General features: G+C 46.9%; 1 protein-coding gene across 2 annotated transcripts; it reads right to left on the bottom strand.

Moving 5' to 3' along the window:
• Positions 1-1,552: 1,552 nt before the first annotated feature.
• FOXN4 (forkhead box N4) lies at positions 1,553-16,490 on the bottom strand. Of its 2 annotated transcripts, XM_050980547.1 has the most exons (10): positions 16,408-16,490; positions 8,404-8,411; positions 7,000-7,149; positions 6,133-6,242; positions 5,913-6,044; positions 5,638-5,765; positions 4,797-4,893; positions 3,867-4,074; positions 2,444-2,803; positions 1,553-1,803 (listed from the first exon to the last, which is right to left on the bottom strand). In XM_050980547.1, exons 1-10 carry the CDS (start codon positions 16,488-16,490, stop codon positions 1,553-1,555), a joined length of 1,527 nt encoding a protein of 508 aa, XP_050836504.1. The 2 variants fall into 2 exon arrangements, with proteins under 2 accessions (XP_050836504.1, XP_009090653.3); XM_009092405.3 differs by lacking the exon at positions 8,404-8,411 and having other exon boundaries at positions 7,000-7,163.
• Positions 16,491-16,743: the final 253 nt, after the last annotated feature.

Raw genomic sequence — 16,743 nt, 5'->3', positions numbered from 1 at the left:
CCAGCATGACACCAGAGTAGGCACCACACAGCACATCCAGAATGCCCCAGGCATAGTGCTAAGAAATGTTTATTTAAAAAAGCAAAGACATTGTAGGTGACACCAGTCACAGCAAAGGATCATTCATCACATTTGTCCCTGGACAATAAATTATGACATGGAGCATCATGGTGCCCTTTGGAAGAGGTTACCATGGAGGGATGCTCTGGGAGGATACAGGCACAGATGTTTCCAAGCCCCTGGTGTTCATATTTTCAAGCAAGAAAGTGCCCTTTGGGGCCACTCCAGCATCCTGCACCCTCCAGCTTTAATCCATGGATGGGTGTGGGAGAGAAAAGCCTGGGAGCACCTGGATACAGCACCAGGAAATTCTCTGAATGCACAGGAACAGACAAAACCCAAGATATAAATATCACTTTTTGCTCACAGAGGTATAAGTAGACTAAATGCTAAATTCCAACATATTTCAGATGTTTCATCTCATTATTTGCAATGTATATTAACAAGTACAAAGCAGGGTTTGAAATGTTTTTTTAAAAGCTACATTGGAATCAGGTTTTTTAGTTAATTAGCAAAGACTATTATGAAAGGTACAGTGGCAATATTTGGTCTCTGAAGTTTTTAAAAAGCATGAGTTTCACAGTATCAAAAGTGCTTATTAAAGAAATGTAGTGTAAAAACTGTGATAAGATGGTTGTGGTTCTGATGATGAATAATTTAGTGGCTGAAAAACAGGTTACTGCAGCATTATACAAATTGAACAGTGCTCAGTTCACATAATTTCTTTTCATAACAATAAATATAAATAAATTTACAAATAGTAATACTGCCTAGCACAAGAATAGACAGAAGCACAATACACAAGACTATAAATCTATTTTTTTAAAAAATCCTAAAAATTGGCATAATTCCTAAAATCCTCTAGCCAGTGATCAGTTTAATAGTTCAGTAGTACCACTTCCTTCAGGGGTGAGGACTTTTACAAATCTAGATATAACAGTGGTCTGCTAGGGAGGTGAGTTTTCCTTTTTTAGTGGTTTTGCTCCGTTTTCCTACCTCCTAACAATAAATTAACTACAGTTACATCAGAAAAGTGTTAGTGGTGCAAACGTCTCCAGGAACTGGGGGAGGTCTTTGTCCAATTTGGCAAATTAATTAAAAATGACTCACCAGGGCACAATCAACCAACTTGGGGCTGGCCAGCCCCTTGGCTTGTGGTGGCTTCTGTGACAGTGGTGACACAGCAGCTCCACCAGGGTGTGGAATAAATTTAATTCCCTTAACTGGGTGATTTTTAGCTCAGTTACATTCCAGTGAAAGTTCCTGCTGCCTTCCAGGTCCTTCTGGAGAGCTCCCCAGTCCCACAACACAAGTGTCCATGCCCTTGCCATGGGGGAAAGTGGTTTTACAAGTCCCAGCTTGATTTATTTTGGCCTCACATGCTGGAAGCAGCCAACACATCCCAAAGCAGGACGAGCCCTTTGGAGCTTCCCGGTCGGATTTTAACCACGGGGAAGAACCGTCCCTCGGGATCCGTGGAACGGTGCCCAGCTCAGAGCAGAGGGATGGGTTTGTTGCCTTGGGGGTTCATGTACTGAGCAGCTGCCACATTGTCCAGGGTGGTGTAGGTGGTGTAAAGGCCAGTGACCTGCAGGTCGGAGAAGGAGCGGTCGCTGCCGCTGGACACGGGCGTGAGGCCGGGCGTGCCCAGCTCGCAGTCGGAGAGATGCAGGGGGGAGTTGCTGAAGGCACCCAGGGTGTCCAGGCTGAAGCTGTCGTCTTTCATCTCCTCCCAAATGTTCCCTGGAAAAGATGGAATCCTGCTCACAGCAGCATATCCCCAGGTCCCCCGGGGCCGGGACTAAAGGGCTTCATTTGATGCTCGAGGGTGGGACCATGGTGGTGCAAGGGGCAGCAAGTCTGATCCCCCAAATCCTGTGATTCCAGATTTTCTGTTTCTGATCCCCCCCAAATCCTGTGATTCCAGATTTTCTGTTTCTGATCCCCCCCAATTCCTGGGATTCCATGTTTTTCTGGGCAGCAAGTGTGTCTATCACCAAATCCTCTGCTTACAGACCTTTCCAGACAGCACCTCTCTACCTGTGCTCTACCCAGGACCATGTCAGGCATTGCCACAAACCAGAGAAGTTCTACTTGCACAGAAGGAGGACCCCAAAGCACGAGCAGAGCTCTGTTTTCCCAGGGCAGAGAGATGTGGTATTCCAGATCCAGCTGGCTGGACACCCCTGCTTCCCCCCACTGGAGCCAGGAAGGTGCTTTGCTGTCCCACCTGGCACAGGGACAAAATCCACTGAGGGCAACCCGGGAAGTCACCCTGCAGATGCTAACACCCAGCCCCATCCCAGAACATCCCACTGAGGATCCTGGTTGTTTATTCAGCGTTAACACACCCACAAACCCCAGCTCTGCCCTCCCCCCGTACCTTGCAGTGCGAAATCCATGATGCTGGGATCCAGAGCATCCACCTCCGTGCTCATGTCCACCGCCACGTTTGGGAAGTCCGGGGCACGTCCCATGGCGTGCTGGGGCAGGGGGCTGTGGCTCATGTCAGGCAGGGTGTGCAGAGGAGGAGTTTGTGCAGGTGCTGGTGAGTTGGGAGCGAGGCGAGCCTGGGTCTGGAGCTGGTGGTGCAGCGGGAGGGACTGCAGGGACAGCGTCATGATGGGCTGGGGCTGGAGCTGGGACACGGAGATGCGGCCCAGGGGGGGCCCCTCGGGCTCTGTCTGCTTGTGGGGCCTCCTGCAGCTCTCGGGTCTGTCAGTGATCAGCTTGTCCAGCTCCTCTGCCCGTTCCAAGGAGGAAAAGAGATGCTTTAACATGTCTGTTCAAGCAGGGACTGCCCAAAGCACAACTGCGTTTATGGCATGAACGGATTGTCACCGTGTGAGACCCATGGCTGTGACCATGCAGGGAGCAAAGAAATGCCACCTAATTCCTTCCCCAAATCCACTTCCATGGTTATCCCTGACTGAGCTAAAGCAATGATCATGAAACTGCAGAGCAGCCCAGCCACCCCTGGTGTCAGTTCACTCCCAGCTGCAGAACTCTGTGGTCAGAGAAACACTCAGAATTCTGCTCATCTGTAAGTACAAAAAAAATCTGCTTGTCTCCCAAATAACTACAAGAAACTCCTGACTATTGCAGTGGCCCTTTTGCTTTTAAACAAATAACATGTAATTTATCACTGGCTGCATGTTACTGATTTTGTAGCCAAAAAACTCCAGTTGATTTTGTCAATACCGAGCTCATCAAAGCTGAGAAAATGTATTTCTTTATAAATAAGAAATGTTATAAATTAGGGGGGGGAATTTTAAATAAATAAGATATAAATAATAAATATATTATAGATAATATTAGATATAATACAAATCTATAGGTATAGATATATAGATATAGATAATATATAGATTATATCAATATAATATAATATAATATAATATAATATAATATAATATAATATAATATAATATAATATAATATAATATAATATAATATAATATAATATAATATAATATAATATAATATAATATAATATAATATATTTTAGATAGATAGATAGATATTATATATGTATCTATATAGATAGATATTAGATTATATAGATAATAGATATAACTACATAATGTTTATAATATTATAGTATAAATAATATTAAATTCTCTTTTATAAATAAGAAAATGTCTTCGGAAAGGGAGAGTTTTGCAGAAGAACAGGCAAGAAACAGCATTAAAATGCTTCTCTATGAAAAGTGCATTAAATATGACTCAATATTAAAATATTCCCCCAATAGTAACGCCGGAGGCAGCGGTGCCGTGGATGTGCAGGATGGGGAATGTGGGCCCTACCTGGGTTAGCCATGCTCCTGTGAATAGCAGCCAAATCCTTCCTCTTCCACTTCTGCATCTCCTCCTCCATCTTGTCGATCTTGGCGGGGTTGAGGGCCCACAGGCAGCCCTTGCGGGAGGTCCCGCTCAGTTTGTTCTCCACCTTCTCAAAGCACTTGTTCAGGGACAGGTTGTGGCGCACGGAATTCTTCCACCCATCAGGGGCAGTCTGCGAGGGGCAGGAAGGGGTTAATGGGAGTCACCAGCCACGGCTGTCACCAGCATATTTGCTGAAAAATCCCTTTGCCAGAGTTTTTTCTCCTGAGAAGCTGAGAAGCCTCAGAAAAGAAATGCAAACAATAATTTTCTGATCGCTTCTCCTTGTGTTTTGCTGGTTTGCAATGTGGCAGGTGCATCTTGGATTGGTTCCATGAAAATTGTTTTTATTTAATGACCAATCCCAGTCCAGCTGTGTCAGACTCTCTGGTCAGTCATGGGTTTTGATTGTCATCCTTTTCTAGCCTTCTCATGTATCCTTTCTTTAGTATAGTTTTAGTATATGAATAGAATAGAATAGAATAGAATAGAATAGAATAGAATAGAATAGAATAGAATAGAATAGAATAGAATAGAATAGAATAGAATAGAATAGAATAGAATAGAATGTTGTGGAATGGAATGGAATGGAATGGAATGGAATGGAATGGAATAGAATAGAATAGAATAGAATAAAATAGAATAGAATAGAATAGAATAGAATAGAATAGAATAGAATAGAATAGAATAGAATAGAATAGAATAGAATAGAATAGAATAGAATAGAATCAGCCTTCTGAGAACTTGGGAGTCAAATTCTCATCTCTCACCTCGTCCTGAGGACCCAACACCACCACACCACGGGGGAAAGGGGGCTGGGATGTGGCACTTCCAAGCTGGGGAATGCCCAGGTACCTTGAAGTAGGGGAAGTGCTCCTTCATGAAGCTGTAGATCTCGCTCACGGGCAGGCTCCCGGTCTTGCTGTTCTTCAGCGCCATGGCGATCAAACAGCTGCAGGCAGGAAACCCGGGAATGGCTTGGAATCATGGAATGGCTTGGGTGGGAAGGGACCTTAAAGCTCACCCAGTTCCACCCCTGGCCACCTTCCACTAGGGCAGGTTGCTCCAAGTCATGTCCAGCCTGGCCTTGGACACTTCCACAGCTTCTCTGGGCAGCCAGTGCCGGGGCATCACCACCCTCACAGGGAGGAATTCCTTCCCAATATCCCATCTAACCCTGCCTCTGGCAGTGGGAACTCACTCCTCTTGTCCTGTCACTCCATCACTCCATATCTCCTTCTGGTCTAGCAACCTTGCACCCACCTCTTCAGACACAGACAGCTGGGATCCTGGGATTCCTGTTTCCAAGGGCTCAGAAGTCACAGAATCACAGGAAAAGCTGATTTAGAATGGACCCACAAAGATCACTGAGTCCAGCTCCTGGCCCTGCCCAGCCCCATCCCCAAGAGTCACACCACATTCCCAAAAGGATTCTCCAAACCCTTCTTCTTGGGCTCTGCCAGGCCTGGTGCTGTGACCACTTCCCCGTGATCCTCAGATTTTACTCCTCTGTGCTGTTATTCCCCCACTGTGCTGCTCTCCAGGAATTTGCTTGTTCACTCCTGCCACCCCTCAGAGGCAGCTTCCACACAACTCCTGCATGGATGAGGGGATTTTTGTTCCCTCCCAAAGGACTACAGTGTCACAGCCATCCCAGGACAGGCTGTAGGCAATGTGCTTCCTGCTCCCCACTCACCTGTAGGAATAGATGGGCTTGGGATAATGCTTTGGGTGCAGTTCCTGGGCAGAGTGGGGAGCCAGGCGTGGCTGGGAATAGTGGGGCTGTGTCCCATAGGATGTGTTGTAGATTGCTGCTGGGTTACACTGTGTGCACAGGGAAAAAAGGGAAATGACAGATGCAAAATGTCCAGTGGGTGTGTGGGTTCAGGGACGTTTTGGTTTTCTTTTAAAAGACACCTAGATTTGATCTTGGCAGGTACTTCAAGACAGACAACAAGCACATACCAGTACCTGCTGGGGGTTCTGGGCCAGGGCAAACACCTGCTGGGAGTGAGGATGAGGAGGAGGAGGAGGAGGAGGGAAGAGCTGTTGCTGTGTTTGCAAACCAGGGGACAGCTGCCCACCCACAGCATAGGGACTCATCTGCTGAGAGAAACACAAGAGTCAAGGAATTGCCACCACCTTGTCCCAGGAAGTGGGGCAATAACAAGCCTCCAAGGCCTGCTCTTACATTGGCTCCATGTGTTGAAATGGAATTGAGGCCCAGGATTCCCTGGGGGAGGCTGGCCTGGACGTGGATCATCGCTCCGGGCGTCGAGTGCATCGCGTTCCCCACAGCACCTGGCGTGGAGAGAGGAAGGCAAGGGATGCTCCCATGGAAGCACAGCTCAGGGAAGGGGGTTAATAGATGCAGCTGAGCACAGGGAAGCTCTGGAGTGGAGAATCCAACCTCTCTGGCTTTCCACAGCTTGCCCAGATGACATCAGCTGCTCCCAAAACTCGTTAGGCAGGGAAGGAGAGGCGGCAGCTGTTTAACAGTCCGCGGTGGGGACATAGACACTGAGTCTTACAAAAGAGAAACAACAGCATTAGCTGGATTTGTGCTCTCAGGCAGGCAGGGTGACACTCTGAGCTCTGTGATGTGTGTTTACCTAAAGGATGTTCACAAGGGAAAGAAAGGAGTTCAACCAAAACAAGCTGCAAGGTTGCAAGAAGGAAAGAGGTGTGAGGTAAATGAGGTGCTTGTTCTCTTATCAGTGTTGAAACAAAGCAAAAAGATTAATGATCTAATTTCAGAGCTGTTGAAAACCTCTGAAACCCAGGAGTTAAAATACCTCAGCCCAACAGGGCACCAGCAGCTGCACTGAACAGAAATTCCCGTGGGATCTGAGTGTTGCCAGTGCTGGAGTTCTCTCCCTCTTGGAAGGGGGAGAAGGCACCAGCAGAGCCCTCATGAGAAGCCAACAGGCTCCAGGTCTTTAGACAGGAAGAAAAATGTAAAAGGATAGGAAAAGGGAGCCTGAGGGGGAGTGGGAAGGGCAGGTTGTGCTGTTGAAGGAGCAGTTATTCCCAGTTCCCATTTCCCATCCCACAGTACCTGTCTGCTGGAGCATGGCACTCTGGGCCCCCAGGCTGAAATCCATTCTCCCACTGGCCATCTGCTGGAGCCGAGGCACATCCACGGATGTCAGCCAGGACAGGGACTGCAAATCCCCTGGGAGCTCATCCTCACTCAGCTGGGATGGGTCTGAGGCCAGGAGCCTGCAAAGCAGCAGGGGAGGTTAACAGGGAGCAGGAATTGCTGCGTTGTCCCTGGAAAGAGATTGATGGGTGCCAAAGCTCCTGCAGGTCAGGGGAAAGAACCACCGGGCTGGAGTTCTGTATCCAAATCCAGATGTGCCCTGTGGTTTCACAGCTGATTACTGACACCCTTTACCTGGTCTTGTGTTCTTTTGTCCAGCCTGGAACATTTTGGTTGAGAAAACCTCTTGTGGAGCATTTGTAGGGGAAGAAGCCAGGAACCCAGCAGAGAAACTGCCTGGAAACAAACCCAGACTGATTTTCCTTATTTTCACATCTGTCAGAAATTTTCACTTGTTTGGCTTTGATGGAGGAGAAACCAGGACTTACAACCTGATAATTCTGCATTAACCCTGCAATCCAGAGCCTTGGAAGGAGCTGTGTGCCCAGCTCCTGGGGAATGTGTGTGCTGCTGCTGCTGGAACACCTGGGAAAACTTTTCCCACCTCCTGTCAGTGGTGACAGATCAGCTGCTGCATAAAAAGAACTTCACTGCTGATATCTTCTTTTCAGATACATGAAGTTATTGATACTTAAAAAACCAATTTTTAGGCAGTTTTTGACAGAGTAAAGGACCAGAATGAAAGGTTTGAGACTGGAGGCACCACATCTGCCAGGCACCAGCAACAACAGCAGGCACAGCTGTGACAGGATGCTTTTGGTTTAAAGCTCTGCTTTTGACACCTTTTACATGCTCCAGATCACCTGTTTTGCTTTGCTTCTGATAGAGCATGTGGTACAAAACAGGAATATTAGAATATATTTACAATACTCAAAAATTCCTGTGTGGTCCAAACTCCCTGTTAAAGTCGATAAAAGAACTCTTGCAAATGAAAGGCTAAATTAATTAATTTATGTGGAACAGTATTGCAGGAGTCACTGGTACCTTGAGGAGTGAAGCAGCAATTAGGACACGTCAGGAAGTTGTCACTAGACACCCAGGGTAAACCTAAAGGGATTCAGATCCAGGAAAACATCTTTATCTTTTAGAAGAACATAATTTAGTTGGATGCTGTTGATTTTGCTTTCAAACCCTTTTGCTTTCAAGAGCTCTCAGAGATGTCTTAAAGTGGTGTCTGCTGCTGGATGTGTGTTTGCTGCCAAGTGATGCTGCAGAAACCTTAAATAAATCTGGTCTCTTGCTGAAGCATCTTTTATGTTTTACACGACTCTAAATCAGCTTAAAAGAGCAAGGCAGAACTCCCGTGCCTGCCTGCCCTGGAGCTTTCAGCTCCTCTATTCAGGAATTCCAGAAACACCTATCAAAGCTCCCTGAACCACTGCCGGGGAGATCTTTAAAGCGAAATGCCACTTGTTTGCAAAAAGATTTTGTATAGGAGAAAAGGGGGGGGGAAAAAAATCAACACGGGACCAAGAGCCAAAGAAAAAAAAACCCTCTTCAAATCTCCCTCGCAGCCTACCCCGCGTTCTCTCTCCTACTGTAGTTATAGGGCAATAATTAGCATTGCCATGGTTACGCCGTTATTTCGCGAGGCTTGGGGACTTCCATCCTTTAAAAAAAAAAAAGAAAAAAAAAGGAAAAAAAAAAAAAAAAAAAAAGAAGCAGCAAACCCCATCAGGTGACGGCTCTGCCGGCTCGGAGATTGGCTGGATTGGAAGAAAACAGGGGCATGAAATGATTTGAAAACCGGGCAGGCTCGGGGGTCGTTCGCAACAGTTGGTTCCGTGGGGGGGGGGGGGGGAGCCGCGGGCCCTTTGTGCGCCCAACGCCCGCGCCCGCGGCACGTGGCCCCTTTGTCTTTGGGGACCCCGCTTAATTGTCCCACCCCCCCCACCCGCTCCCTTTTTACAAACCTCCCATTAATCTGCCCCGAGTGACAGGCGACACACAACACACGTCCCCTCGCCATCTGGCACCCCGCGCCCCGCCAGCGCTGCCGGCCCAGGCGGCACTAACGGGGTCAGCGCCCGCATCGTGGAAACGCAGAACCAGCGGATTGCGAGGGAGCAGCCTCAGCCCTGCCCCGGGATGGAGCAGCCTCAGCCCTGACCCGGGATGGAGCAGCCTCAGCCCCCGGGCCGGAGCAGCCTCCCCCGGGCCGGAGCAGCCCTTCCCCGGGCCGCATTCCCGGCCAGCCGCAGCTCCTGCCGAGCTCTCACCCGGGATGCTTCCAGCCCTGGGAAGGTGGGACTGCGTGTCCCGCTCCAGGGACACGGATAGGGGCGAGGAAAGGCTCTGGTATCGACTGGGAAATTGCTGTTACTGTTTGAGGCTCTGTCTTAAATGGATATGAAGATGTAATAGTGTTTAATAACTAGAGAAGCGTGCAAATGGGTCTTTCTCCAAGTCAATGGTCTTCCCTTCCCTTCCCTTCCCTTCCCTTCCCTTCCCTTCCCTTCCCTTCCCTTCCCTTCCCTTCCCTTCCCTTCCCTTCCCTTCCCTTCCCTTCCCTTCCCTTCCCTTCCCTTCCCGTCCCTTCCCTTCCCTTCCCTTCCCTTCCCTTCCCTTCCCTTCCCTTCCCTTCCCTTCCCTTCCCTTCCCTTCCCTTCCCTTCCCTTCCCTTCCCTTCCCTTCCCTTCCCTTCCCTTCCCCAGTTCTTTTAAAACCACCTCAGCCTGTTCACTACACTTTTTTAAAAATTGATTTGCTAGTTATCAGATTTGCATTCCATTAAAAATGAGGGGAAAAGCAAATTCAATCAGAATTACATTCCTGCCCATGGCAGAGGGTTGAAGCAAGATATTTAAGGTCCCTTCCAACCCAAACCATTCCAGGATTCTGTGATTCCATTATTTGATAATTCTATATTCCATTATTTCAAGTTTAAGGATTATTCTTCAGGCTGCCTCCAAAACCAATGTTGAGATCTCTCATGTCTTAAAGAGGGTGAAATTTTACAGAATTCCCATTGCTGTCTGGCTGAGGAGTTTTAAAAGTCTGGGGATATTCTGCAGCATAAACCCAGCACATGTCCCAGACCACAGGCTCAATGTGTGCCCTCCTTCCAGTGAAGAAATTCTAATTTAACTGCAAAAAAATAGAGAGCCAAGCACAGGAATAACCAACACTGTCATCTCCTGGGGCTCAATCTTCCTGACCTGAAAACTGCCAGTGCCAAGATGCCTACAGATCCATAAATTGGAATACCAGGTGGGATTGGATTCAGTTCCCCACCACCATCCTGCTCATCTCACTTTGGAGGATAAACTCCAGGAGGACAAACTCCAGGAGTCAGAGCTCCTGCCTTTGGCTGGGTGTTCACAGCCCCTGGCACAATGGGGCACTGTGATAAAAGCAGCCTTTCAGTGCATGTAAATGAGATAAATAGTGATAGGCTGTAATTAATGCACTGCTGAGCCTCCCCTGCTCATTCCCAGGGCTCCTGGAACAGCCACTGAGGCACTGAACCCCAGCAAGGAGAGGCTGCAGCCCCACCAGAGGTGTTGCAAAGGTGGTGGTGTTTTTTCAGGGGGTGATGAAATGATGCAACTCCACTTTTACCCCTCTGCTTCCAGCTCTCTGCAGTAAAACATCCCATGCTTCTGTTTCTCTCCTGCAAGGATGAGAATCCAGAGGTGCTGAGGGTTTAAAGCCCAATTCTCCTGTGTATCCCAGGATGCTGGTCCTGGGAAAAGTGCCTGGAAAACTGGGTGTGATGGAGAAATGCTCCTTGGCACTGTTAGTCTTTACAATCTGCCCAAAATGTTTATCCCATCAGGGTAATTGGATCAGGAACACCTTGGAATGAGACCCCTTTCTGGATCTGATCCTGGCAAAGTTCACCAGAGCCTGCCAGCAGCACAAAATCCCCACTCACAGCTACCTAAAGGTATCTTCACCTTTTTTCCACTCATCAAGAGCATCCTGCTGTGGCACAAGGTGGAATTGGAGTCATTCCTGGCCTGGCCTCGCATGGGAATTTAACACCAGAGCTGGATCTGAGTCTGAACTCACCAGTGGGGCTTTGCCACCTTCCCTCAGGCTGAGCTCATGGTGATTCCTCACCTTAGGAACCACTGCCAGGGGAATTATCCATGGATTATCCACCCCCACATTGCATGGGGTGCTGAACTCATGCCTGGAGACTGTAAGGATCTCCTCAATAACTCATCACCTCCACCTGAAACAGAGCCAGGCCAAAACCCCACAGCTGCATTGGGATATTCCAGGGTTTTAAGTCTCACTCAATGGGAAGGGTTTTTCCCATTTTCAGCACTGCCACCTGAGTCTTTAGCCCAGGTTTAGGTGACACAACTGCTCAACAGGTAGGAGGAATTGGGTGATGGGTTCTTAATTAATTTACTGTTTGCAGTGGTTTATCCAGTCAGAGACAACTGGTCAGGAAGAGTCCAAAGAAAACCTCTTCTAGAAGAGTTTTCCTTTGTCTGGGATTACACAAAATCCTCAGGGCAAGCACAGAGAGTTCTAATGTGCAAGACAAGGAAAAGATTTATATTGTGGCTCTCCAGCTGTGTCCATGGTGAGAAGTGTTCTCTGTTTTACTGAGGGATTCAACTTCCCCATCTCCTTCAGCTCCTCATTCCAGCTACTCTGCTCCTTCCCTTTCTGCCCTTCCCCTCCATTTTCCTGCCTCCCAGGTGCTTTTCCCCCCACTATTTTCTGGTTTCCATACTCACAAACAGCTGCCCCCTCCAACTTGTTTCTGCCCCAGCTCCTCTCCTGCTTTATGCAGCAGCTCCCAGAGTTTTTGGTCTGTGATTCCTCCCTGAAGGCACAACACACACCCAGTCCCAAACCATCATCCCACCCCTCTCTCTGTCTTCAAGATCTCTGAGTTATTTCTGGCCTTGCTGGAAATCAGAACAGAAATGAAGCAGCTTTCCAGGGATAAAGAGGGTCCCTCCTTATCTACAACTCAAGGAACATTGCATTATCAGAACAAAAACTAGTGAGGAAAAATTAAAAATCATCATTTAACCTGGCAGGTGGTGATGGTCTCCTTTCCTTGCACCATGCTGGACTCTCTGAAAAATCTCCTGCAAAGGTGCTTGGCACTAAGAACAGGCTACAGCTGCACTCCTGGAGCCTTTAATCCATCCCAGCTCCACATTTTACAGCCCCCATCACACCAGTTTGCAGTGGAAACTGGATTACAGTGAAATGTGTAATGCTTAAACCCAAGAGAAAATGAGAGGTGATGGCAGCACTGCACCCCCAGCCACTCATTCCCTGCTCTGCCCTAACCATCCCTAGGCTGGGATTTGCCAAATACAGCTGGGATCTGACTCTGGAACCTGTTTGGGAAAAAATCCCAAACCAAACAACTCAAAAATCAGCCCTTTGACCGATGTCAGAACAAGCAATAGGTGCTGAAGCACCAGGCACTACAGGAATGTTTTATGTTAAAACCAGGACCATGGTCAGACTGGGAAATTGTTTTTTCCCTGGGAATTGCTGTTCATTAGCACTGGAGCCTTGTGTAGGTGTCAGAGAAGGGTGGAGGGCATATCAGCTCTCCAACCTGTCCCTGGGCAGGGCTCTCAGAGACCCCTGAGTCGCTGGGCCTGCAGCAGCTCCTCTTCCTGCACATGTCAGGGGGTGCAATGAGCCTCTGGGATCCCCCAGGAATGCTGGAAAAATCCCAGTTCCCTTTCTCTTTCCCTGTTTTGGCCTTTCTGAGGTAAGGGGTGAGCCCCTTGTGCTCTCACAGGACCCCGAGGTGCTGCTCCAAACCAGCCCTTCCAGCTCCGGGAGAAGCAAAAGCCACAAATTTTTACTGATCCAGATCAGCACATTTCAGGAGTGCTGAGGAAACAGTTGTGCTAATCCACTTAAATCAATCCAGTTTGACTGATTCCTTGGAGGTTTCTCACTTTTTTTTTTTTTTTTTTTCTGGGGGGGGAAGAATGAAGCCACTCCCGTGCTGGAATTCCTGGGGCCCTCGGAGTCATTATCTCACTGCCTGTCAGACACCACGGGAATGTCACAGGAATGGACACTGGCATTTTCTCCAGGAACAATTAGGGTGTTGTTAGTGATGCATTTGTAACCTTTTGTGTGCACACTCCCATCCATCCATCCATCCATCCATCCATCCATCCATCCATCCATCCATCCATCCATCCATCCATCCATCCATCCATCCCAGGGGACAGAGGTGTCACTTCCTCTCCAGGAACCCCAGTGCAAAAAACAACCCAGAGATGAGAGCACAACAAATGTGCTCAAATTAGAGATTTGTCATCTTTTCCCCTACTGGAATGCTGCCATGTCTGGAATTTATGGAGTTCTGTGCCTCTTAATCTGATTTTACACTATACTATGAGAACATAAAGTAATTAAGGAAAAAATTGATCAGACTAATGAGGTAATGAATACAGACAATTTTTTAAGAATCAAAGAGATAATGAAAATGGGGTAAAGGATGACATAATCCACTAATCTATTGAATTATTAATGATTTACACCTTTTGATCAAAAATAGGTAATTTAAAGCTTGATTCCTGTTTAACATATAGAAAATGCATTACAAGACCTTTAAAATTCCCCACAAGGCTTCTATCAACTGGAAATACATAATAACACAAAAAAATAGAAATGTGGTCCTTACACCAAATATTGTTGAATCAGATCTTAAAATCAAAATGACAGATTCCATATTTCAATTCAAAATATTGCTTGAAGGCCACAGCACCCAGGAGCTGAAGAACCTGGATTCCCAGGAATCAGCTCATAAATCCCATGGGAAAAGCCTGGAGCTGGCTCCTATAATTTGCACAGCTTTGTGCTGGAGCTACCATGAGCCACCACTGCATAGAAAACGTGTGGTCTGCCTGTGCTGTGATTTAAAATCAAAATACTGGCACTAAAACATGTTAAATTATTAATTATGATAACAAGGATGAAGTGCTAAGGGTTAAAAAATCTTGGTGTGTGTTAAAATTCTCTGCTTTCATTCCTTTAAACGCAATATGGAATTATTAGAAATATTTGTCAGCCCTACAAGGGTGAATATATTGAATATGGTGGTATTTTCTATAGGAAACTCAGAGAGGCAGCTGCTAAAATAAAGAATTACTTTGCATTGCAGCCAGGCAGTGACAGTGCCATAAAAACGGGCAGAAGAGGAGATCTGATGGCCCTTAATCATCCCTGGGCTGTTTTATATCCCACAGCTGCACTGCTGGGAGAGATCTTTGCCTAAAATCATTTTACTGGGGTGTAAAAAATCCTGGGGTTTCACAGAGCAGCCAAAACCTCATCACCACCCCGAGCCACAGCAAATTCACTGCAGGTGCTTTGGGGCTGCACTTTTAAAATCAGATTTTTCCCACATTCCTTTTTACAAAATAATAATAATAATAAAATAAATTAAAAGTTCCAAAATCCCAAGTTTTCCAGCTGTAAGCACAATCTGCCTGCAGACTGCTGGGTGTCTGGGGGTTTGATCCCCTCCCTTCCCAGCCTTTCCTGCTCGCTGCCGAGCCGGGGCTCCTCCAAGTCCAACTGTCCCATTGAAAGATTCCAAATGAGACAGAAGAGTATTCTCAGCACAGCCCCAGCCTCCCACTCGCTAATTGGAGGCCATTCCCCATTTTGTGGAGCCTTGATGCTCCCCCATGGAGAACTCAGGACTGTGGGTTCCAGTCTTGGACTGTGGTGACAGCAGGAGAGTAAACAGAGCTGATAGAATTTGACAGGTCTATTCTTTTCTTAAAATCATTCAGTCTAAAAGATTTTCTTTTACATAATCCAAAGTGTTTTCTCATGAAGTAGGACAAATACTGCTCTGCATTTATGGTGCAGTTCAGATTTTATGCATTTTTATCAGAATTTGCCACTATTAAACGAGGTCAAATAATTTGTTTAAAAAAAAACACAAGTGGGTGAAAAACTTTAGAGAACTGAGTTCCAAATGTTTCACAGAGGACCCAAAACTGGTTTTTAAGAAGAGGAAAAGAAGAAAGTTATGGGGTATTTTTACTCCAGTAAGAGAAATTCTATCTTTCTCCCCCAAAAAGCATTCTTTTTTTTCCTGCAGCTCGGAGTTAAAGAACAATTCTCTCCCTAAAAAAGGGGCTTTGTTAAGGTGATGAATTCTGCAGGGCACTGAAGAGCCAGCCTTAAATCCACATCCCCAGAAGTCCCTCTCACCCACACCCTTCCTTAAATCCCCAATAATTTCTTCACCAATATTTACGTAGCCAAGAAAAATGCCCCGAGCAAACAGTGCCTGGGTAAAGAGCAAAAGCAGAGGCACAAACCTTTTCCCCAGAGGCTGCAGGGACTAAAACAAATCCCTTGTTGAGCTGCAAGAGGCTGAGCTGCAGCCTTTGCATTTTGAATAGAGAGAGGCCAGGAGAAGAATACCTGCAGCAGCCCCAGGAAAGGTTGCAAACCCCTCAGGCTGGGAGGAAGGAGTCTCTCAATGCTCATTTTATATTAAAAAAAAAAAAAAAAAAGGAATTAATTTTCTTCTGGTTTGCTTTCTGTTTTGTTGTGAGAACTGGGACGTGTGGTGTGTGTTCTGTATTTCTTGGAGCTTTGCATCATGTGACAAAATGTAACCTAACATAACCCAGGGCTCTGTAACTCATGCAGAACCCTCCTGTAACCTCTAACAATGCTTTGAAATGATAAATGGAAGCACGGTGGTGCAGGTAAATTAAATTATGAAAGGCTCTTGGCAAAGCCAGGTTTGTTCCCACCCATATTAAAAGCTCTTTGACAGGTTGTCAGTGCTTTGGAGGGCTACACAAGTGCTTGTTTTAATTAAAAACTCCTCCAGTGTCTCTTGTTTAGTCTCTCCATGACTGCTCCACAACAATGCAAAAGGGAACTTTTAAATTATTATATTTTAACGAGAATCTCCTTCTGTGGCAACACTCACACAGGACAGAGAACTTAGAGAGAGGTCAGCCCAAGGTTTTGGAGGTGTATTTATCAAATACAGGTTAGTATCAAAATCAGGGAATCACAGAATGATTATGGATGTAAAAGACCTCCAAGATTATCAAGTGCAGCCTTCATCCAAATGCCACCATTGTGAATACTTTAAACAGGAATGTTTCTGAATAAGGAATGCATTGTAACTGGTCATCAGCCTTACAAATCTTATTTAAAGTGGAGGAATAATTCAGATAGCTTAAAAAAATAATAAAGAAGAAGAAGAAAAGTGGATTTCTACATGCTAGAAGGATTTCTTAGGAAGCAAGGAGGAGGCAGCAGGAGTTGGCAGCTGTGCCAGTGCAGTGCACGTTTTTGAGACGGATAAAACCTCACCTGTACTCCTGCGAGAGGTGGTGGTTTTGCCCTGAATTCCTAATGATTCCTGACATTATGGACGGGATATCGCTCTCTATCATCTCCTGGGGAAGCAGCAGAAGGCAGCGGTCAGCAGCAGTAGCTATCCAGCACTTCAGCAGCGGCGGGAGCCACCGACCCCGCCCGAGCCCCGGCACCGGGCACGGCACAGCCCGGCCCGGGCACCGGCACCGCCAGGTGCGCTGCTGGCGCTGGGAAAGGCAGGAAAACGCTTCCCGGGGGATGATCCCATCCCAGAGAGGGACCCCTGAGGGAGGGACAGCTACCGACAGGGTGAGGGGACCGGGAGCACCG

The sequence above is a fragment of the Serinus canaria genome, chromosome 15 (assembly GCF_022539315.1).
Source record: "Serinus canaria isolate serCan28SL12 chromosome 15, serCan2020, whole genome shotgun sequence".
In the NCBI taxonomy this organism is placed as follows: domain Eukaryota; kingdom Metazoa; phylum Chordata; class Aves; order Passeriformes; family Fringillidae; genus Serinus; species Serinus canaria.
Note: the sequence above shows the minus strand (reverse complement) of the source record. Positions and strands in the feature narration are given on the sequence as shown.

What these genes read in the sequence shown, in the direction of transcription:
- FOXN4 (XM_009092405.3), bottom strand. Translation starts at nt 16,490, where the DNA reads ATGATAGAGAGCGATATCCCGTCCATAATGTCAGGAATCATTAGGAAT. An exon ending in TTTCAACACATGGAGCCAAT is followed by an intron (nt 6,045 to 6,132) that starts GTAAGAGCAGGC and finishes TTCTCTCAGCAG; the next exon opens with ATGAGTCCCTATGCTGTGGG. An exon ending in CAGGAGCATGGCTAACCCAG is followed by an intron (nt 2,804 to 3,866) that starts GTAGGGCCCACA and finishes TGGAACGGGCAG; the next exon opens with AGGAGCTGGACAAGCTGATC.